The 22716-nt window shown below is 47.8% G+C and overlaps 1 protein-coding gene across 10 annotated transcripts in view; it reads left to right on the top strand.

The window, feature by feature from the left end:
* Window positions 1–22716, top strand: part of FGFR2 (fibroblast growth factor receptor 2) — a 109776-nt gene that overhangs the window by 26326 nt on the left and 60734 nt on the right. For 5 of the 10 annotated variants that reach the window (XM_023241018.2, XM_045040760.1, XM_023241017.2 and 2 more), the window contains exons 3-5: window positions 2243–2509; window positions 3365–3439; window positions 14078–14247. In XM_023241018.2, coding sequence (XP_023096786.1) covers window positions 2243–2509; window positions 3365–3439; window positions 14078–14247 — 512 coding nt within the window. The remainder of the gene's footprint in view (window positions 1–2242; window positions 2510–3364; window positions 3440–14077; window positions 14248–22716) is intronic. The other 5 variants (XM_023241020.2, XM_019813923.3, XM_019813922.3 and 2 more) reach the window with 2 other exon arrangements.

Below are 22716 nucleotides of genomic sequence, written 5' to 3'. Positions count from 1 at the left end.
AGCAGCCTTCTCTGAACATCCCGTACAACGGGGGTTGGCAAACTTTTCGTAAAGGGCGAGGCTTTGCAGAGGACGTGGGGTGTCCGTTCCAGCCGCTCAGCCCTGCTATTGTGACACAACAGCAGCCCAGACAACACTTAAGGAGCAAACGTGGCTGCGTGCCAGGAAACCGGTGTTTACAAAAACGGGCAATGGCTGGGTTTGGCCCGGGGCCGTGGTTTGCCAGCTCCTGCTCTAGAGAGAGCCCTCCCCCTCTGTCTTGTTTGTACCGCTGTCTTGCTGTATTTGGCTTCCTGACAAGACCGCCTCCCGTACTTTATATATTTTTTGTAGGCTTTTTGTTTATTGTCGGTCATCTCCACCGTAATTAAAGTTCCACCAGTGAGGCAGGGATTTTACCGTTCCCTGTTGCTCCCTGAGCATCTAGAACAAAGCATGGCCCGTAGGAGGGGTCTCGTAGACGTAGAATGAGAAAGACAAAACTTACTCGGGAAGCGTAGCCTGCGAATTGGGGTTTTCTGCCCTTGTTTCAGGGTGTGTGTGTCCATGTTAAATCAGACTCTTACTTCTTTCTTCTATTTTGTTGTTGTGGTGGTGGTGGTGGTGGTGGTGGTGGTGGTGGTGGTTCTCTATGTCCCGTTCAACGTCTGGGCTCTTCTTGGCATGTATGCCTTTGAAGGTGCCCCTTTGGGGAGCCCTGGCCCTCCCATGTTGGCTGTTGGTGGTGGTGGTGAGGATTTCTAGAACCAGATGCACACGGTCCTCACTGTTCCTTCAGCGGTGGGACTAAGGCACGGAGTGACTTTATTCCATTGTCATGTGGGAGATTTGTCCAGACTACACTCAGAAGGACAAAACAGTTGCCTTGTGATGCTGCCCAGATTTGGAGCTATCCCAGCGCTGGGAAGCTTGATGTTTCCTGGGCCTGGGACTCTGGGTACCATTCACAGTTCCCATTGTGATGGATGAAAGCCCATTCATGGTTCCTCGTGGGTCCCGGCCAGCGGCTCCGGGTGCTCCCCTTGTAGGCCTGTGGCTCCCTCTCGCTGTCCTTGTACAGGTTGCCTGAGTCCCCTCTTGCCCTGAGGATTTGGGGACCGCAGTCATGTTCAGCACAGGCCCCTGCCATGTGTGTGTTGCTTGGGGCAAGAGGGACACCCAAGGAGACCTGAACCCTCCATCTACATCTTTGCTGTCCCCCTGGGCGACAGGACACGTCCCTGAGCTACGTGCTGCTTCCCCAGAAGCTGGCTCAGCGGACAGGTGAACGAGGAGGGGAGATCCGCTCCACCCCCAGGCCCGGGGGACCAATGGCAAGCTCATATCCAGCTGGATGATTTGGGCCTTGAAGGATGAGTTGGGTTAACGGGGAGGCGAGGGAGGGAGGAGTACCTCTCAAGGAGTTAAAGGCCAAGGCCCCGAGGAGGCTGGAGCGCAGGGTGTGCGGTGCGTGCTGGTGGGCAGGGAGGGACCCAGCTGTGAACGTGTCAGAGGGTCAGGTGCTCAGCTGCCTCATTTCCAGATCTGTCTAGGTACGATACAGAGACCTCCTCTTGGTTTTCTGGGGCATTTTGTTCTTTTTGGTGTTAAGAAAAACAGAGTGTTCCAGCTTACCCAGCACAGTATTAAGTCTCCAGGCCAGCAAAGCGATCTGAGCCTGAGAGTTTTGTACAAGTCCCCATTAGCATCCCTTGAGTTTGGGCATTTCATTTTAAGAAGCTCGGCATTGTGACAACAGGCAAAGTCTAGCGCAAATGGTGTGTGTGTGTGTGTGTGTGTGTGTGTGTGTGTGTGTGTGTGTAAAGGTGTAGACACAGCCATGCAGTCGCATTGAATAAAAAAATTGTAAAACACACGTCCTTACAGATCCAAAACGCCACAAGAATAGAATTCCCCACGTGTGACCCTTGTAAGCAGGCTTTGGATTGGTAACAGACTGCAAAGTTTTCTTACATTATCCTTCCACGCTGGGTTTTGGGTGTGTGTTTACGGCCCTACAGCTTGTGGAGACAAAGTGGGGCCGCTTCTATTGGGCACTTCCTCTGGTCGATGTCTCAGACACTCCGTCTGCTCTGTGCACGGCTTCCTGGGTGCAGGCGGAAGCCGACGCCTGCCGGGGCCCTTTGCAGACCAAGAACCGCCTCTCCCAGGAATAAACGGGCCGCCACTGACCTTTGTTGGACGTTCTCTCCTTTTCCTCCTTCCCATCTGTCTCCATCTTCTCTCTCCCACCTTTCTGCAGAGCCGCCAACCAAATACCAAATCTCCCAACCTGAAGTTTACGTGGCCGCGCCCGGGGAGTCGCTAGAATTGCGCTGTCCGTTGAGAGATGCCACCATGATCAGTTGGACTAAGGATGGGGTACACTTGGGGCCCAACAATAGGACAGTGCTTATTGGGGAGTACTTGCAGATAAAAGGTGCCACGCCTAGAGACTCCGGCCTCTATGCTTGCACGGCGGCTAGGCCGGTAGACAGCGAGGCTGTCTACTTCATGGTCAATGTCACAGGTGAGTCGGCCTGCGCGCCCTCTGCTCTCTCTTCTCTGTAGCCGTTTTCTGGGTGAAATTGTACTGGACAAGGGAACTCCTAGTGGGATCTGCTAATTGGATGCCACGCACAGAGCTCCCTAATTTGTTATTGATCTGTTTTTGAAGTTCTTCCATGGGGACCGGCTCTGCCAGAGGGGCTGGTCGTTAAAAATGACAGGATTCTCATGTGCAAGGTAGCATTTTTCTTTTAAGACCGCATGCTTTTATAGAAGTAGAAACCACATCTCCTCACCGCCCCTCCCCCCCATACTGTTTGCATCTGTGGCCGTTAGAATACAGGATTGCAGTTTGATATGGAAGATTTCGGGTTCCTTTTATTAAAACTCGAGTTTCTCTCCTTGATTTTTCTCCCATGCAGCGAGGGGGAACTAGATGGAGGCCCCCTTTCTGGCCAAGTTTAAAGATTTGCTTTCAGAAGTTAGTAAATTCTGCCGGGGACTAATTCCCTTCTTGAAGGGGATCCTGACAACTGAAAGGTGGTGTTGGAAAGAATCTTTGGATAATAACGCAATCAGCAAATTTGCCGGGGCCTTGAATACTGTTGGAAGCTTAAAATCCAGTTTTAATATATCCAACTTGACAGTATGTTTAAAAAACGTGAAAGCAGAGAGCACTGGGAATCCTAATACAGACCAACTGTCCTCACGGAGAGAAAATTGAAGCCCTTAAAGCCATCTTCACTAAACAAGACCTCAGACTTTTTGCGGGGGCTCCTGGGTTGTGGCATTCCCTGTCCAGAAGGACTAAGTTGTACGTGATTACAGCCTTTTGCTTTGCAAAAACACAACCATGGATATATTCTTTTGAATACAGATGCCATCTCATCCGGAGATGATGAGGACGACACGGAAGGCTCCGAGGATTTTGTCAGTGAGAACAATAACAAGAGTAAGTAATGGCCGTCTCGGAAGGTCCCCGAGAGAGCAGAGCCTGGTGGGAAGTCCGGACTCTAACCTGCCGTCTTGTCCACTCTTCAGAACGCTGTGCCCTGCGGCCCTTGACTTTTCTCTGCTGTGTCTCCTCTCCTGGCTTTCTAATCTGAGAATAAACCAGTGTTCCTGTGTACCCTTCTCTACCGTTTGTCCTTTCTTATTGTGTCACAAGTCACTCTTTCTCGAAAGCAGTTCCCAGTTTTCTGTCCTCGAATTTCGTTTTCTCTCCGGTTTCTCACTGTTCGGAGGCGTGATACGAGTAGAAAACACGTACCACCCTGGTCTTCTTTGTAACCTTTGATGGTGCTTGGCTTAACTCAGTGGTTCTCAGCCGTGGGGGGGGGGGGGGGATTCTCCTGCTTCTGACTCCCCTGGGGGACATTGGGCAACACTTGGTGGTCTCAGTAGGGGGAGGAAGAATGCCAGTGACCTCCAGTGGGCAGAAGCGAGGGGTACTGCTAGTAAACATCCTGCAATGTACGGGACAGCCCTTAACAAAGAAGGATCTGGTGTAAAATGTCAGTAGGGCTGAGATTGAGAAACTGGGGCCTTTTTTTTTTTTTTAACATGTATTTATTTTTGAGAGATAGAGAGACAGAGCGTGAGTGGAGGAGGGGCAGAGAGAGGGGGAGACACAGGATCCGAAGCAGGCTCCAGGCTCCGAGCTGTCGGCACAGAGCCCGAGGCGGGGCTCGAACTCACGGACTGCGAGATCACGACCTAAGCCGAAGTCGGACGCTTAACCCACTGAGCCCTCCAGGCGCCTCGAGAAACCGTGACCTTTTCAGACATTGCTGCATGCTGAGAGGAAATAAGGGAAGGGGGCCTTGCTTTGTAGACAGTGACAGAGCAGGGAGCCAGCAAGTACTGTTTGCTTTTCAAAGGCTGTTAACACGGAGCAGTGACACGTGGGAGAACCTGGGTGAAGAAGAACTCGGCCTCTCTTACTCTGACACCTCTAAGTGGGGGTGACCCTGGGCAAGTAATTTAACTTCTCTGCCTCGGCTTCTTCAACTGTAAAATGGGAATAATAACATCCCGTGGGGTTGTTCCGAGGATCAGACAAGTTTGTGTTTGTAGGGCGCTCAGAAAAGTGTGGGTCGCGACGGTCCATACAAAAGATAAAATGTAGCATTAGTTATATTTCCAGTAACGTGGCTTGAATGTTCCCCAAGTGCTTGTACATTAGTTGCTGGCGTTCTTTGCTTAGGTGTTCTATTCTGCACGTTTTCAAAAGGACCTTAGTTTAATAAATTCTTACAAGGCTTAAATAATAAGAAAGTTAGTCATGAAAATAGGCAGGGCTTTTGAAGACAAGAAGAGAAAATGGATACTGTTAGGGACCTGGGATAATGTGTCAAATGGGGAGTTGCATTTGTTCCAGTCTCCTAGCAGCTTAGGCAAAAAGGGAAACATTTATAGTTTTCATTGTTTTGGCAAGAGAAGGCTTGGGTTCTGGACCACGAGCATCAGCATCGTCTAAGAACTTACTAGAAAGGAAAAGGCCAAAGCCCCACCCCAGACCCCGGACTGGAAACTCCGGGGATGATGCGCTGAAGAATGAAAAGCACCGACTTAGGGATTCACACCTTAAGATCTGCCTTGAGCCGTGTGCGCTCTTGTTTATAAAACTGTGGGCGAGTGAAACTGTCTTCTGCTGTGATTTTTCCAACCTTCTTGGGAAGTTATTATGGTTATTTTTTTAATAACGCATCACTGGGACATCAGAAGACATCACTCCTTGTTAGTTCTTTGGCTCTGGCCGGGAAGGCAGTGGATGACCCTGCTTTGGAGGTGTGGCTTTGGGCAGGTTCGGTGCCGGTTGCTGGCTCGGGCAGTGCCCCCAACGACCCTATAAGGTGGAGGGAGCTATTATTCCTGTTTTCCTGATTGGAAACTCACGATTCGGTGAGCAAAAGGCTAAGCCGCCATTCGCTTGCAGGCCCGTGGCGTGTTGAATCACGGCACCCCCCTGCCAGTCCCCAGGGTGACGATATGGGGGTGGGGGTGCAGGGAGGATGCCGGCACTGTTGTTGACGGCTCTCAGGTGGGGCCCACGTGTGGGATGTCCAAATCTGGCAGCACCCGGGTTGTGCTGGCCGGCCTGGAGCCTGCCTCGTCCTGGTGAACAGAACCACGTCTGAGAGCCTGTTCCCAGGAATACTTGGGAAGCCGTAAAATGTAACAGCAAGGTATGGGTTACGTAACAAGTAGACTGAGTGAACTGAGTGAACTTTCTGGTGATTGCGAGGGATTACCTGCCGTGGACCTCCAGGGTTTCGTCCCGAACACGGGTCCCAACCGCCCGGTGCCTGCGCAGACGGGCCAGGGAGTGGAGCGCACTGGACGAATGCCATGCCTTCACCCTGTGGCCAGCGTTCTTTGTAATTAGCTCTCGAATGACACCACGTCTGCCCTGCAGTGGGTGCTCTGCGGTGATTAAGGGCTGGTGTTAGCTGTACCAGGGAGACACTGCTGTCGGGAGCTGCCTCTGTTTGGTGCCTGTGAAACATTAGACACGATTTAAAGTGATAGCAGCTCTTAGCTGGCTACTTGGCCTCTGCCATCTGTTAGCGTGATTAGGCTGGTCTGATTCACAGGTGCAGCCTGGGGCAGTGGAGATTAAGCAGCTGTGGCCTGTGTGGACAGAGGAATGCCACGGCCGGGGTAATTGGCAAGGCGGGGAAGGGGATGTTGCCATTAAAACAATTTTTTGCCACCTCCAGTGTCAAATGCCTGACCTGATTAATAGGAAAAATTATAGAAGCGCCGAATTCCATGCGTTTTCAGGCACCTGGAAAACACCCGTGGGTCCAGATTGATTCCTTCGGTGCCTTCTGATTGTCTGGAGGCGTCACTGGGGTGTGTTTGAAAGCTCCTCTTCGGTCAAGTTAACAGATGATGCTCCGGTGACCCTGGGCTGACAGTGACATTTCTGGACTTTTCTAAGTTTTGTTTTTTTGTTTTTTAATTTTGGTGGTTAGCGGTGAGAAGGCAAGCTTTTATCTGCCTGGTAGAGTTCCGAAAATATGTACAGACTACAGAAAGCATGGCAGTCCAATACAGGGGCAAAAATAAGTCCAAAATTAAGGCAGGATCGTTGGCTATGGGCCATGAAAGTAGGTCTGGTCTGACTTTTAGAGGGCTGTTTTGCCGTATTCGGGTTGACCCTAACGCTTACGCCATTGGTACACGACCCAGCTCAAAGGCGGGCTCCCCCATAGGGGGTTTCCTTATCGCTTCACGTGTTCTATTCCCTCGCATCTCAGCATCACGATGCATCTCAGACCCGCCTTTCCTGGTAGACCACTGTTGGAGGCAAGGACTGGCCTCGATGCTGAGCGAATGTTTTTTGGAATTACAGTCCTCCTCTACCTCTTTTACTGGCGCTTTACAAACAGAGTAATGCTCAGGTCTGGCCTGTACCTTAAGAGAAGAAGCTGGTGCTTCTCAAAGTATATCCCGTGGAACCCTAGTCCAAGGGCTCTGTGCCAAGAATGAGTTGTATTTTGAAATGAGTTTGAAAAATACCTCTTCCCCTCTGACCCTTTCTTAGAGACTTACCCGGTGCACCAGCAGAATACGTTCTCTCCAACGTTCTGGGAGTAACACATCTGTTTAATTTTGGCTTTTCCCAGGGTTTTCCAAACGCATTGACCGTAAGACCCTTTTGAAAATACAGCACTTTCCTAACATCCTGTTGCACATGTTTTGAAAATCCCTGCAATGGGCTGATTTGATTGACCTGACTTTGCTTTTGCCTTTTAAGTCAAGCCCTTCCATCACAGATGTCAAGGGCATTCTCGGGTCATATTTTAGCGGCTGACTGACTGATGACCTCACACCTTACCCGCGCTTGACTGTTTCCCTGAGCGGAACAATTCTGTGATGTCATTACAAGCCTCGCTGCCAGGAAATAATGCTTCTTGCATATGCCCTTTAGTGAAACAGACTTTCTCCGGACAGCAAGTTGCAATTTCAAATGCTAATTTTTGAAATGCATCCAGGTTGAAGGTTTTGAAGGCTTCAGAGTTTATACTTCAGCATCGGAAAGCATAACTTAATTAGCCCTTGCCTCCCCTCGGTACGAGGTACCTTTACGGGTTCTCTGGCAGCAGATGAGTAGACCTGCGTGTCCCTTTTTTTCCCAGGTGATTTTTATTACCTCAAGCTTGTGTTTCAGCGGTTCATGCTTCTGAAGAGTTTCTTGGGAAACCATGATTGACAAAGTTCAGGTTGACTGCTGAACTAGAAGGAATTGATAGCGAGGCAGCTTTATCAAGATCTGTGCTCCAGGAGTGGTTCTTTCTCTTGAGTGAGGAGGAGAGAGACAAGGCAATTTTCCATTTTGGTTTTCATTCCTGTTGAGACCTGCAGGTGCCCGTACTCCTGTGTCAGGGAGAAAGGCAGTTGGCAATTGTCTTTGGAACTGGCTAGGGAAAATGAAGGGACTTGGCCTGGGATTCCACGTTCCTTTCATTGCTTAACCTGCTGATAATAACAGTTTATAGTCACCTTTGGTCTAATTGGGCCTTTTACTTGGTAGGGGTTATGGCTAAGTTGGTAAATGTGTTGGTTTCTTAGTTGGGTTATGCAGTTTCCAGGAATTGAAAGTTATAGTAACAATAATTAAAAAAAAAAAACAAAAAACAAAAAAAACAAAACCCAAAGCACACAGGCTTCCTGAACTTTTTTTTTTTTGGACATTTCTTTGTAATGGAAACCTCCTCCTAAATTGGTTTGGGTGTTTCTTTGTTCGCAAAAGCCAGGGATGGCGTTCTATCTGGAAGGTTGGATTGAATTATCTCTTTCTTGGCCTCCCGTGTGGGCAACCAGCATAACCAACAACTGGAGAGTTTTCTTTTGAAGGCAGATCCTAGGAGCTCCCACGGGGCAGCTGGTCGCCCAGTGGACTCAGGCATTTCAAAGGTGGGTCATTTGTCTGTTTGCTTTAATGGGTTTCTTATCAGTGCTTCAACCGATCGGCAAGGTGTTGTTTTTAATGAGATTCTCAAATAAAACCCGCCGCCCCCATAATCACACATTCACTCACATCTCCATATTTTGTTGGATTTGTTTTCTCTTAGCTTATGCAAAACTGAAAACACGAACCTCAGTCTACTGTATGGTTGAGCTCAGAGACCTCTTCCCACCCCCACCCAGTCAGGGTCAAAGCATTCAAATGTCCTGATTAGTGATATTTTTAAAGGCCCTAATTATAGACTTAAGACAGAGGCCTTAGTGGGGCTTTAGGGAGTTTGTGAGACTTAATCTAGGAGCTGAAACAGGCTCTGTTTTTTTATTTTTGCATCAATAAAAATACAGTTGGCAGTCATTAGCGTCCGCAGCTCACATAAATCTTGAACTTTTGACTTAATTACCATGGGAGAGTTCAAAGGGCAGCCCTGAGTGGTTGAAAGAGCACAGCCCAGGGAGCTGGAGTCCTGGGTCTAGCCTCAGCCTGGCCTTGGCCATGCAGCCTTGATCAGATCACTTAACCTTTCTGGATGACATTGATCACGTCAGCCGTTGGACCAGATGGTCACCGAGGCCTTTTGGTACAGTGGTAATAGGATTCTGTGTTTTTCCTTTAAACTGTTGGGCTGTGTTCTCTTTTTGATTTCAGAAAGAGAGGAGACTATAGACCTTAGCCATCTGTATTGAGATACATACTGGGGCGTGGAAGGGCTTCTGTGGGGGCAGCCCATGTTTTTTCATTACGTTATCATAGAAACCCTCTAATCCTACCATTTGTTGACACAATCAATATCTGCCTGGAATACCTGGACAGAATGTTAGAATAGGGAGGGCCCTTATCAGAACACTCAGTTCACCTCCCTCATTTTATAGCTCAAGCTTTTAACACTTGTTCATCTGGTACATTCTTCCATCCATCCATCCATCCATCCATCCATCCATCCATGTAATAAACACTTGAGTGCCTACTCCATAGGCTAAAGATGACTTACACTGTCCCCTTCAGATGCTCCACTCTTACTGGTCAGCAGACATCGAATGGAATAAATTTCAGTATGGGGACACCTTGGTGATGGAAACATATGTAAATGACAAGCCCGGTGAAGGAATTTGATCAGTCTGTGCTGTGGGATGGAGGTGGTCTGTTGAAGGAACTTTGAGGGAAGTTTTTGTGGGGTTATACATCTCTTTTTAACCAGCACATCTTAAGAGACTACTGCTGTATTAAAAGTATAATTCTATTTACTTAGACTCATCACTGGTATACAATAACTGTTTCAGTATAGAAAATGATAATGAGTAGGTACCCCGTTACGATGGATTTTTCTTATTTTTTAAATTTGGCTGGGTTTTTTTTTTTTTTTAATTTTTTTTTCAACGTTTTTTATTTATTTTTGGGACAGAGAGAGACAGAGCATGAACAGGGGAGGGGCAGAGAGAGAGGGAGACACAGAATTGGAAACAGGCTCCAGGCTCCGAGCCATCAGCCCAGAGCCTGACGCGGGGCTCGAACTCCCGGACCGCGAGATCGTGACCTGGCTGAAGTCGGACGCTTAACCGACTGCGCCACCCAGGCGCCCCAAATTTGGCTGGGTTTTACTGTTCTTACCGTTTAATGACTCAGCATCATTCTTTAGCTACATGTTACATCAGAAGGTCTGAGAATGTCCGAGCAGACGGGACGAACCTGTCACGAAGGTCACCTTGTTTACTTCCAATTTAGTATATTTCATTTTTTTATGCCATCCAAGATTTCCACAGTTCCTTTTCTGTTAATTGACTTGAAACTCACTCCTCCTGCCTCCCTAAGATTATGCTAGGGAAGATACATTAAGTGGATACTCAGAGCCTTCTTTGAAACAACATGATGGAGACTTGGCTTATAGTTTTCCTCTTTTATAAAGTTGTTGAGGAAACATTTGTACGGAGCACCTACTATGTGTTCTCTTTTGTAGATCGTTAATTTGTTAAGTGAGTTCCTCCTCTGCGTGTTCACCAGCCATGGTATGAAAAAAGGCCTCCTTAGGTAGAAAAGCTTGCTTCGGAGCCTGGTCCTGGTCTCTCACCAGCTGCATTGTCGTTCTTGGGGTGGGGGGCGGGGATGGTGGCTGGCATTTCCATGTGTCCAGGCTGCAAAAATGGCAGGAGATAACAAATAGAGTTTGCAGAAGACATGAGGCCACCGATGAAGGAAGCGCAACGGGGCTAGTCCTACAGTACCATTATTTTTCTAGACCTTCCAGGTTCTCCCGTCTTCACGTAAAACTAGTTTCTTTCAGGAGAAGCCATGATAAAATACTAAAATAATCCCTCCCCTCTAGCGTCATGCTCGTTAAAACAATTCATGAGCTCAAAATCTTAAAGAAAAGCCTAGTCACAGAAGGGTGTTGTCCTGTATGATGTTAGCACTCACTCAGAGTGGGACTGGGCAGAGCACTGGGGTGGCCCATCGCTGCCACACAGAGGACCTTGAAAACTTGGCTCGATGGCCTTTCTGTGGAGTCACTATTTACAGGTATTCAGGAAAAGGGCAAGTTGCAAATGTGGGTTTCCAGTGATAGCCGCATAGGCGATCTGTTTCTGCTTTGTTGATAAGATTTTACGGTGCCCCGCCCACCTGGGATCCCAGTGACTTCAGGTGACAAGTATGGTGCCCGTAACCCTGCCTCATGGCTGTGTGTCTATTTCGCACGAGCAGGTTTTATAGGTGCAGTTTTGACGATTGAAATTTTACCCCAGGGAAGTGGCTTCCTGCCAGAAATTCCAGCAAAATTCTTTCACCCCTGTCCTTAAATCATCCCTTAGGTGCCAAGACAAAGGTGCTGGTTGCCAGTGTGCTGTTGCCACAGGCCATGACCGTACAGACTCATGTGGTTTGGGGTGATCCCTGCGTGGGTTACGGTCTCCCTGACAGCCCAGTGAGAGAGGAACAGAGCAACATTCCTAGTTCCTTAAACTAGGAATCCTCCCCCCCCCCTTTTTTTTTTTTTAACATTTTAGGGAACGTAAAAATCATGCCTAATGGAATGTAAGCACGTATCTGGTGATTTCTTTTCTGTAAAAAAGAAAAGACATTCCAGAGGATCAGCTCAGCCGTAATCGATGCTATCTGAAAGAGTCACTACATTAATATTTAGCTAATTCGTATGAATAGGCTATTGTGTTTACTTACACAAATGACATGAGTACGGACACCTGACAGCATGAGGTATGCTTTTCATTTAGGTCAGATTTATAAAAGTCTTTGTGTAGCAACAAAGCTCATTATTTATTTTGTGCTCTTAATGGTTTCTTTTCAGTGGCTGTGGCTGTGGCTGGATTTTTCTAAGTAGAAGCTTTTAGAGTGAAAGATTATTGAAATTGTTCCAGTGTATGCCAGGCCCTGGGAGTCTTGTGATGAATGGTAATCAAATACTCCCTGGTGAACCCTCAGAAGACTGGGTGTGTTTAGGGGCATTTGACACCCAAAGCCACATGGCTACCAAGTTGTCTACTCATTGCAGATACAGCTGATTTCAGAGGAAAGAGTGGAGCCCCGTTCTTTCACCCTTGGCTCTCCCTCCCCGCCCCCCCCCCCCCCACCCCAACCCTCAGGCCTTTCTTTCCCTGGCATGCAGGACTGACCACCTCAGCTTTGCCTTGCCTGCACCATCTTCTTAGCACATCGTGTAGACTCCCGTCTGTATCCCACCACCTTGACACTTAGATAAACAAGGACAAAGAAGGTATAGCATGCCCTTGTTAAGAAATCTCCGCTCCACCTTTCATAGCCAGGTTTCAAGAGCAAGGGTGAGGCAAACAGGGGTAGGTAGTTTACCCAAATTCCTAATTGTGCCACGAAAATCCGGCTAAGTGAAGGGGTTTGTTGTCACCCCTTAGGAGCGAGCTGTGTCATCCACAGAATAGAGGGAGGGGGCTTGTAAATCTGTGTCAGAGACCAACCCCCTGCCTGGGCCCTTCTGCCTCTGGTTTGTGGAGTGGGTGTGCTCCTTCTCAGCCTAACCCTCAGCAGCAGTAAACACAGTTAGGAATCAGTCTTGTAGGATTTCAGTGTTCTAGGATGTTCTGGAATGTCCAAGGCCCCGCACACGGATGCTTCGGGAGAATTTTGGCTACCAGTTTGCGAAGACAGAAACTTACGTGTGAAACGTGAAATAGCCGTACAAGGTTTCAGTGGAACTTTTGGGCAGTGATGTAGAAGGCAGTGTGCCTTCGGGCCAGCCTGGCTATCCTGGACTCTGGTCTTCAACATCAGAGCGGTTGAAAAGGATGGATTCCAACCCCTTGGAGAAGCTGGTTCTTAACTAGCCATGGACAGTAGGGGCAAAGATTCTGGAATCAGACTGCCTTGGCTCAAATCTGCCTGTGTCTCTCTCTAGCTTTGTAGCTTTTCTGTGCCTCAGTTTCTTCATCTCTAAACAGGGATCGTGATAATGCCTCTCTCATTGGATTGGTGTCAGGATTAATAGGTTAAACATGTAAGAGCTTTTAGAGCTCTGTTTGGTAAACACAAAGCACTCAGTCAGTGCTCGGTAGCCGTTGTTGTTGGCCGGCATGAAGAATTATGGCGGTATCCTGGATTGATGCTGTGGTTCTGATTTAGATCAAATGCCCTTCATTTGGCAACTTAAAAAGTTGTTTCTTCTTTTGAGTTTAAAGGGTCGCTTGTTTGTATCCATGACTTTGAGGGCCATTCAGAGGGCTTAATTTTACATAACATATAATCCGTAGCCTCCTAGTGAGTTTTTTCCTGCTCAGACATGGTAGTAGAATTATGGCATTCACAACCACCAAAAACTCTTTCCTCCATTTAAAAAATTAAAACAACAGGGGCGCCTGGGTGGCTCAGTCAGTTGAGCGTCCCATTTCAACTCAGGTCACGATCTCACCGCTCGTGAGTTCGAGCACCGCATCGGGCTCTGTGCGGACAGCTCGGGGCCTGGAGCCTCCTTCGAATCTGTGTCTCCTTCTCTCTCTGCCCCTCCCCTGTGTGCGCTCTCTCTCTCTCTCTCTCAAATATAAAAATAAAGAAAAATTTTTAATAAAAAAATAAAAACAAAAAACATAGCGCGAGGGTTTTTTGATTTGTCACATAAAGTGCTGCGAAGTTAATGCTGCGTCCCTGAAAAATTTACCCTATTAGGATGGTAAGTTATCTCCTTGCTGAGCCTTTAAAGCTTCGGTGGGTAAGTTGACGTGTCTTGGAGCACAACTTGCTTGTGTGTGTATGCGATCGTTTGCTAGGTGTGGTGATCTAAAAGGATCCATTCTGGAGGACTCAGCTGCTACGGTTGTATGCGTTGTCGCTGTCCATATAAAGTAGCATTTAAAAGCATGATTCAACATGAATTTATATTCTGGCACTAAGAACAAGGGAGAGAAGGTACCTCAGACACGTTTTCCCCCCCATTAAGAAAGAGAAACTAACAAGAAGTTCATCTCCAGGGACCTTCTGCTAGGCCATCTGCTAGACTTCAGAACAGTTTTCTCCTCATGGAAATATTACCCAGAGATTTTGAAAATGTCAGATCGTTCGCATACAAAGTAAAATTCTCTTCCGTGTCACGGAAATGAAGCTCTCCCTTTCCATACGTTATAACGTTGTTTTCCACCACAGGAGCGCCATACTGGACCAACACAGAAAAGATGGAAAAGCGGCTGCACGCGGTCCCTGCAGCCAACACAGTCAAGTTTCGCTGTCCAGCTGGGGGGAATCCAACACCAACAATGAGGTGGCTGAAAAACGGAAAGGAATTTAAGCAGGAACATCGCATTGGAGGCTATAAGGTAAGATCAGGTTTCCAAAATGCTCTATTTCTTACATTTTCGTTAATCCATTTTTAAGTAGTTGGAAAGTAGGGACCTTCAGAAGGGATACTTAAAAAAAAAATAAAAAATCAGTAATTATCATAATTGGTCATTTCCACACTTGACATTTGAAAAAAGTTTTCCTGGGCCTACAGGTTACTTTATTTATCTATCTTTTAATGTTTGTTTATTTTTGAGAGAGAGAGAGAGAGAGAGCGCAAGCAGGGGAGGAGCAGAGAGAGAGGGAGACACAGAATCTGAAACAGGCTCCAGGCTCTGAGCTGTCCGCACAGAGCCCGACGCGGGGCTCAAACCCACGAACCTCAAGATCATGACCTGAACTGAAGTCGGACACTTAACCTTAAGACTGAGCCATCCAGGCGTCCCTGGGCTCACGTGTGCTTTCAAAGCATAATTCCCATTTCTATTGTTCTTTTTTTTTTTTTTAATGCTTATTTATTTTTGAGACAGAGAGAGACAGAGCATGAACAGGGGAGGGTCAGAGAGAGAGGGGGACACAGAATCGGAAGCAGGCTCCAGGCTCAGAGCTGTCAGCACAGAGCCCGCCGTGAGGCTCAAACTCACAGACCGTGAGATCATGACCTGAGCCGAAGTCGGAAGCTCAACCGACTGAGCCACCCAGGCGCCCCGTTTTTTTTTTTTTTTTTTTAATGTTTATCTTGAGAGAGAGCATGAGTGGGGAAGAGGGGCAGAGAGGGAGAGAGACCATCCCAAGCAGGCTCCGAGCTGTCAGCACAAAGCCCAACGCAGGGCTCGATCTCATGAACCGTGAGATCATGACCTGAGCCAAAATCAAGAGTTGGACACTCAACCGATTGGGCCACCCAGGCACCCTTACATTGTTCTTTATGTGAGAAGAGTTTTTTTTTTTTTTAATTTTCTTTCAACGTTTTTTATTTATTTTTGGGACAGAGAGAGACAGAGCATGAACGGGGGAGGGGCAGAGAGAGAGGGAGACACAGAATCGGAAACAGGCTCCAGGTTCTGAGCCATCAGCCCAGAGCCCGACGCGGGGCTCAAACTCCCGGACCGCGAGATCGTGACCTGGCTGAAGTCGGACGCTCAACCGACCGTGCCACCCAGGCACCCCTGTGAGAAGAGTTTAATAACAGAAGGGTGGGAAGTTGAGAGTCTGTTTCCTATATGCTTTATTGTCTGGAACACTAGAACTGGAGCAGCATTGGAGAAGCAAACTTGTACTTGCCCTGTTTGGGCAGGATTGTAGGATAGGGGGTGGACTTGGCTTAGACGCTGGAGTATGAAATAGTACTTATTAAGAGAGGATGCTTCCGTGGTGAGAGGGGCAATCTGTCCATCCTCTGTCTTCGCGGCCCTGGAGAGCCCATCACAGAATGTGGTGATGAGTAATCTCATCACTCAGGCAGGGGTGAGGGGTGGAGGGGGAGGTGGAACTCGACCACCCTCTCCCTGAAAAGGCCTGTAGATGCCTATTCGGGCTTTTGTTCGTCCATTCAGCAGACGCCGATGAGCACGGTCTTTGGCAGGCACCGTCCTAGGCGCTGGACAGAGCACGGCCCTAGCTCACGGGGGTTCCTCGTCTGGTAGGGAAGGTGGATGAGAAAGCCACAGCCTGGATGGGCTGAAGTCAGAAGAGCATGTTGTCGTGTGGATGTGCAGGGGGAGATGATGTGGGCTCTTTGGGAGGCTAGGGATAATGGAGGTCAGGAAAAGATTCTGGGCTGAGTTTGAAGGAAGGGTGTCTCAGGAAGAGAGACATGGGATGTCTAAGTTATTTAGTCTGGAAGGGGAGGCTTGGAGGAATTTAATTTAGTATATGAGGAAGACTTGGGGAACCTTACTGTGACATTCTTTGGTGTGTTTGGAAAGCATGAACGGGTGCATTAGTTACCTATTACCGTGTAACAAATTATCCCAAGACCAGTGACTTTAAACAACATTTTTATTTAAAAAATTTTTTTTAATGTTATATTTATTTTTGAGGGGAGGCGGGGAGAGACACAGAATCCGAAGCAGGCTCCAGGCTCCGAGCCACCAGTACAGAGCCCAACGCAGGGCTTGGACTCATGAACCACGAGTCATGACCTGAGCCAAAGTTGGACGCTTAACCGACTGAGCCACCCAGACACCTCTACACAGCATGTATTATTTCACAGTTTCTGTGGGTCAGGAATCCAGGTGTGGCTTAGCTGGGCCTTTCACCTCAAGGCCTCTCACAGGATTGCAACTAAGGCTTGAGTCTGGAAGTCTGATTTGTAGGGTCAGCTGGGGAAGGACCTGCTTCCAGACTCATTCCCGTGGTTCTTGGATTCACTTCTTTGCAGGTTGTTGGGCCAGAAGCCTCAGTTCCTTGCTGGCCGCGGGCTGGAGGCTGCCCTCAGTTCCTCACTCGCCCCATGGGCCTCTTAGTACGGCAGCTCTTCCTCAGGGAGAGCAGAAAGGAAGAGGTAGCGTGTGAAGAAGATAGAAGTCACAGCCTTTTGTAACCTAATCATGGAAGTGACATCCTACCACTTTGGCTGTTTTTCTGTTATTAAGTAAATCATTAGGGGAGGAGATTAAATCCCCAAGGGCTTGAATATCAGGAGACCTGGGGAATCACTGGCAGCCATCTTGGAAACCTGCAAGGGGGACAAATCAGAGGATGCTCTAGCCTGCATCCCAGCTTGTTAAGAACCAGGTAGAAGAGGACTTCCTGGTGGCAGGAGTGAGATACCGGGAAAAGTCAGGAGTTTCTGCTGTGTACCTGTGTCTAACACACCAGTGTCACTTGAGAGGGTACTTGAGTCCTGACCCGTCACTGCTGTGGTTAAGTGGACCTCCTCTCTCCACAAAGTGCTCTGGGGGCCTCTTCTGAAATACCATACACAATTCTCACCTTTAAAGGATTGTCTTCTTCAAAAATTTGTGACTTTTAACATTTAGACATAGCTGGAAGCCTGGGCGGCTCAGTTGGTTGAGTGTCCAACTGTGGCTCGGGTCATGATCTCATGGGTCATGAGTGTGAGCCCCGCATCGGGTTCTCTGCTCTCGGTGCAGAGCCTGCTTTGGATCCTACGGCGCCCCGTCTGTCTCTGCTCCTCCCCTGCTCACGCACACTCTCTCTCTCTCTCTCAAATATAAACAAACATTTAAAAAAAAAAAAGTAACTAGATGCTCAATCCCAGAGGATAATAGGGAAAAGCCTATGAATAGATTCCTAGCATGTGTGGGGCAGTTTGTGTGTGAAACAGATGTGAGATACACCTGCTGGGAGGTGGGTGCCTCTGAAGTTCTGGAAGCAGACGCACCTCGCTGAGCTTCCGTGATTCCTGCTTGTTGGTGGGACTAGTAGGCAGGAGGGTGGTTTTTCTCTTCACCCTTAGGTCAGCCCTCACACCAGGCACAACGAGATTGGAAGGGCAGCTTGCTTTCTTTGTAAAGGACGAATTGACAAAGATTTCATTGGGTGGTGCTACTTGGAAAGAAAGAGTTACAACCGCCACAGTCGTGGCCCCTGGGGATCATTCTAACCACAAATGCTCTCCAAAAACATAATTGATGCAGTTCCAGTGATACATTTCAAGACGACTAAAAGTATAAGGCTGGTGGTCAAAATCCTGGTGGTTAACTAATTTCCTCACTTACGACAGCCGTGGAAAGAAGTTAAAAGAATTAATGAGCCTCCAGAAACTCCTGGTCTCAAAATAAATAGGCCCAACATCATGATTCTGGGTAAGGAGGTTTCTGCGAATCTGAATTAGTGATTATAAATGTTCCAGAAGGCTAAGGGTGCCTGATGAGGAAATGCTGCTTGATTTTTAACAGGTGTAGTTCAGTTTTAATTATTGAGGACAACATTCTACTAACTGGAGAGCACCTGCACCCTAAAAACAACGTGGGGAACCTTTAGCAGAATACCTTTAACCTGTTCCCGTGGAGGCACAGAAGACCAAAAGTTTTTTTGTTGCTTCATGCTTGAGCCGTTTCCGGAGCGAAAGAATGGGAATTTGAGCGCACGGGAACAAAAATCTAAAGTATATTTTGCTCTAGGGATGCCTGGCTGGCTCAGTCGGCAGAGCGTGCAACTCTCGGTCTTGGTATTGTGGGTTCGAGCCCCACATTGAGTGTAGAGATGACTTAAGAAATAAAATCTTAAAAAACTTATATTTTGCTATTAAAAAAAAAAGGAGGGGAGAGAACTGTACCTTTGGAACATGGTGTGCTGGCCGGAGGTGATGCGGGCACATTTCTGGCCCCGCTGGACTTTCTCTGGAGAAGAGTCCATGGCAATGCCTGAGCGCCCTGGGCTGGGGGGGGGGGGGTTGGGGGAGGGGGGCTGGTGGGGGGATCACCCCATCAAACGCAAAGATGGTCAATCTGGATTTAGTAAGGAGTCTTCACAACAGTTGTGGCACTGGACGTTGATTTGGGGGATACTGGTTCTCTCAGAAATTCCACGGACTCAACCCAGGTCCCCAGGTCACAAAGTCCTTGGTGGTCGCAGAGGCCGGCATGCCCCAACCTCCCATCGGTCCAAGCTCTCCAGCTGGTGCAGGCGTCTTCAGGGCTCGAACAGGGTAGAGGCAGGAGCATGGGGTTACCGCCAGGTTTGCAAACACTGTCTACAGACACTTTTGTTTTATTTATTTTTTTTTCAACGTTTTTATTTATTTTTTTGGGACAGAGAGAGACAGAGCATGAACGGGGGAGGGGCAGAGAGAGAGGGAGACACAGAATCGGAAACAGGCTCCAGGCTCTGAGCCAACAGCCCAGAGCCTGACGCGGGGCTCGAACTCCCGGACCGCGAGATCGTGACCTGGCTGAAGTCGGACGCTTAACCGACTGCGCCACCCAGGCGCCCCTACAGACACTTTTAAAGATTTCTGCTTCTCCAGCGTTCGCCCCGAGGGAACCCGTGCATACAATGCACTCCCCCTAAAGCAGAGACCTTACTGACACACGCACAGCCCCATGTCCAAACGCCCCTCTCCTCTGACTCCTATCCCTTTGCCACTTTAGTTAACGAAGAAGCAAAGCGTCAAGTTTTCCAAGATGTATTTTTCCAGAAAGCAAGACCTGAAAGTTTCCGCAAACAAATGTGTGTTATTTCTGTGATTTTTTTTTTTTCTTCATAAATCTCCTTCTATAAACCATGGTGACTCTGTCTAGCTCAACTGCCTGTCGAGTTCTTTCTACCTGTTTATGGATCCGGCACCTTGGCCCTCACCCATGGCGTTCCAGCTTGTTCTGAAGTGGTCTGCCTATGTGGCCAGTGAAGGGAGAAGGGAACACAAAAAGCCAAAACAAAATCAAAGAGAATTATGAAATGGGACAGGAAGCTCATTTTAATTAAAATGACCAGTAGAGCTCTTTGGTATGGCTCAGTCTTGTTTACCAAAGAACTCATGCTGAGCCTTCCTTAGGTGATTAAGAGTCATATTGTTTTTCTTAGTATGTGGGCAAAGGCTGGTTGGATGTTATTATTTATGGTGGTAGAGGTCGATTTGAAGCATAACTGTATCTCCCTAATTGTGCTTATGCCCAGGCTTTTTCATCAGTCTTGACGGTGGGCAAGTTGTTTAAGCTCTTCGTGTTTAAGGCCACCTGTCCTTAAAGTGACAAGTTTGTACAGATGATCTTGAACGTCTAACCCCCTCCCAACTGTGATTTAGTAGCATCACCATCAACCATTTTTTATCGTCAACAATAGCACAGAATTTTTTTTTTTTTTAAGAAAGAGGTTACCTTTAAGGCTAGATATTTCATAGGGCTCTGAACAATAATTACAATTTAATGCAGAAAAGCCACAGCACCGGGGTAATTAATAGACCACCTCAGTTCCCAAGTCGTGCCCAGGTAATGACTGAAACATAGAGGGGAAGAGTATTCTTTTTTTTTTTTTTAATTTTTTTTTTCAACGTTTAATTATTTTTGGGACAGAGAGAGACAGAGCATGAACGGGGGAGGGGCAGAGAGAGAGGGAGACACAGAATCGGAAACAGGCTCCAGGCTCTGAGCCATCAGCCCAGAGCCTGACGCGGGGCTCGAACTCCCGGACCGCAAGATCGTGACCTGGCTGAAGTCGGACGCTTAACCGACGGCGCCATCCAGGCGCCCCAAGAGTATTCTTAAAAATTGCATTTCATGCCACCTAGTAACTATAAGAACCAAGAGAGATCACGGGACAAAGCCCTCCCTCAACCTGGCCGTGAAACTGGCACACGAGCATTGGCTTCAGGCATCTGGAGGTTGGAACTCCCATGGAGCCCCTGAGCAGAGTGAAGCATGACACGGTTTGGACTGTCCATTTCCTAGTCTATTTCAGATCCAAGAAAAGACAGGGGAAAACCTCTTTTCTTATAATCACAATGAAAACCTGATGGTTTTGATGGGTAGGTTAATTAGATTTACGTTTTCTGGGTTACTTAGAAGTCACATTAGAGACCTTTGCTTAAATGGTATGCTTAATCCCAAAATCTGTTTATTTGGAAAAATCACTACCCTTGCCCTTATTAATATATTTATACTTTGTTGAGCTCTTTCTCAGCCAAGACAGTTCGGCTTTAATCCCAGAGCAGGCAGTCTGTGATGAGGAAGCAGGTGTATGTTGCCATCAGCCAACATGCGCGACCGCTCCCATGTGTCCTGACCGTGCAAGGTGCCCCCCGCTGTCTGCCATGGCGCTGGGTCCCCTGCGCAGCCCAAACAGGGGAGCGCTGTTGTTTTACCCCTTTTCCAGATGAGGCTGGTCATGTGACTCCTCAGTGGCAGGGCTGACATTTGGACCCAAGTGGTTTTCTTCCACAGTTGATGCTCTGACTTAACTTTCTTCAGATGTGGTTCCATGATTTTGTAAGAAACACTGGTGGTAAGTTAGAAATCTGGAAACAGTGCTGGCATCCCAGGAACATGTGAGGATCCGTTGGCCTAAAGACGTTCTGTTGAGAGCAAAGCTGGGCATCTGATGCTGCTGTTCCCACTTCCCTGACCTGTATGGGATTTTTACAAATTGTGCTGAAATACACGTAACGTAAAACTTGTTATGTATTTTTCATCACCCTAAACAGAAACTCTGTATCCATTAAGAGGCAGTTCTCCATTTCTCTAATCTTTCTGTCTGAATTTGCCTGTTGCAGGTAATGCAGGTAAGTGGAATCATAGGCTATTTGTCCTTCTGTTGTGTGTATCTGTCCTTCTGTGTGTGGTAGCAACAATCAGACCTCGATTCCTTTTTCACGGCTGGATAATACTCCATTACATGGATGAGACCCCAGTTTGTTTATCCGTTCATCTGTTGACAGGCACTGGGGACGTTTCCACCTCTTGACTCTTGCGGTTGGTGTAGCTGTGTGAACGTGGATGTGCACGTACCTGTTCGAGTCCTTGCTTTCAGTTCCTTTGGTATCTATGTAGCAATGCTATGCTGGGTCATCTGGTGATTCTTCATTGAGCTTTTTTGAGGAAGGTCGTGAGATTTTTAAAGAGTTTATTTCAAAAGGCAGCAAGTGCCCTGCTGGCAGTCTTGGCCCGCCCTCCCACTCCCACTCGCTTTTCTTGCCTTGTATAATTCTCTTCCCACTTCTCTGGGAGATCCATGCTTTGTGTAGTGAGCTGGGGGGAAGAGTTTCTGCAGTTGTGTCCTAGAGGATCAGAGCTCGCCTCACCCTGCTCTCTGGACACCTCCTGAGAAGCAGACTTGGGCAACTTAAGCATTAATCGGGCTTTTGCCTCCACATCTGCCTGGTGATAAGCACCAGGGAGTGCCACAGCCCTTGACACATGTACTCAGTTTGTGCACACCTCCAGAGACGTGGTTTCGAGATCCCAGGAGCCTGTCGAAGGTGGGGGTCTGGCCTGGGACAGCAAGACTTCATGCATCATAATGCCACCTGGTTGATGTTGAGCTGTAGGTCATGGGCTGCCTTTATGAAGGCCAGCGGTCCAAGGGATTGCTGCCTTTCTCCATAAATTGCACCCTGATACCGGTGGAAGGAAGTGTCGGGAGTATTTGCCGTCACACGGACACAGTATTCTTTGACTTGGCACGGAGCAAAACTTTCTATCTAGCTTCTGGATGTTTATTCTGCTTGTTATTGAACACCTAGGTATTTGGAAATGTCCAGATTTTTTTTTTTTTTTTTTTGGTTTCACTGTGGAAACCAAACATCCAGGTGACAGCCTGGGTCTTTGACCTGGCTTCACCTTTCACTTAGGTGTTTTGGTATCATACAAACTAAATCTACATTCCCAGTTGTCTCCTGAAGGTAGCTGGGTGTTTAACATGCACCTCGGGAGATTTAGGTAGCAGAGGAATTCTGAAAAAACCCGTCTGACCCACCTCTTCGTCGTCTTTGTGACGACGGTGTGGAATGTTCGTGGAATCCACTTTTTGTGTTAGGAGGGAAAGAGTTGAGGCCATGACCTTCAGTCTGCTTTGTTTCAGTATTGCAATGTTGTTTTTTAAAA

Source organism: Felis catus, chromosome D2 (assembly GCF_018350175.1).
Source record: "Felis catus isolate Fca126 chromosome D2, F.catus_Fca126_mat1.0, whole genome shotgun sequence".
Lineage (NCBI taxonomy): Eukaryota > Metazoa > Chordata > Mammalia > Carnivora > Felidae > Felis > Felis catus.
Note: the sequence above shows the minus strand (reverse complement) of the source record. Positions and strands in the feature narration are given on the sequence as shown.